This window comes from Cystoisospora suis, assembly GCF_002600585.1.
Source record: "Cystoisospora suis strain Wien I chromosome Unknown contig_12983, whole genome shotgun sequence".
Lineage (NCBI taxonomy): Eukaryota > Apicomplexa > Conoidasida > Eucoccidiorida > Sarcocystidae > Cystoisospora > Cystoisospora suis.
The window spans coordinates 1-345 of record NW_027165737.1 but is presented as its reverse complement, the minus strand read 5'-3'; the positions used below and the strand labels follow the sequence as shown (position 1 = coordinate 345).

General features: G+C 40.9%; 1 protein-coding gene across 1 annotated transcript; it reads right to left on the bottom strand.

Moving 5' to 3' along the window:
* Window positions 1-29: 29 nt before the first annotated feature.
* CSUI_011526 (atp-binding cassette g family transporter abcg87) lies at window positions 30-284 on the bottom strand (the record flags this gene model as incomplete). The annotated part of the gene is made up of 1 exon (XM_068071624.1): window positions 30-284. A coding segment is annotated over one exon (255 nt), but the record flags the coding sequence as incomplete, so codon positions are not given.
* Between the last annotated feature and the right edge of the window lie 61 nt (window positions 285-345).

The following is a 345-nucleotide window of genomic DNA, read 5'->3' as shown; positions in this document are numbered from 1 at the left end:
TATATATATATATGGATATAGTTGACACTTTACTTTTGAAGCTTTACAAAATAGGCTTGATAGAAGCAGACTAGAAACTTCATGCCGATAGTCATAAGAAGAAGGACAGGAATATCCACAGCCCAGAGCCACTCGTGAGGCGTTAAGAGAGAAGAAGAAGAGTCTAGCTGCGGATGAGTTGACTCGTCTGATCTTTCTTTCTCTGCTAATCTCCCAGCAAAGCCATAGGCTTTAAAAAGATCTTCACTACTTGCATAGCCAAAGATCTCCGCTTTCTCGGGAGACTGAAAAGAGAAAGACACGCACAGCAAAGAGAAGAATCCTTCTTTCATTCTTTCTCACTCT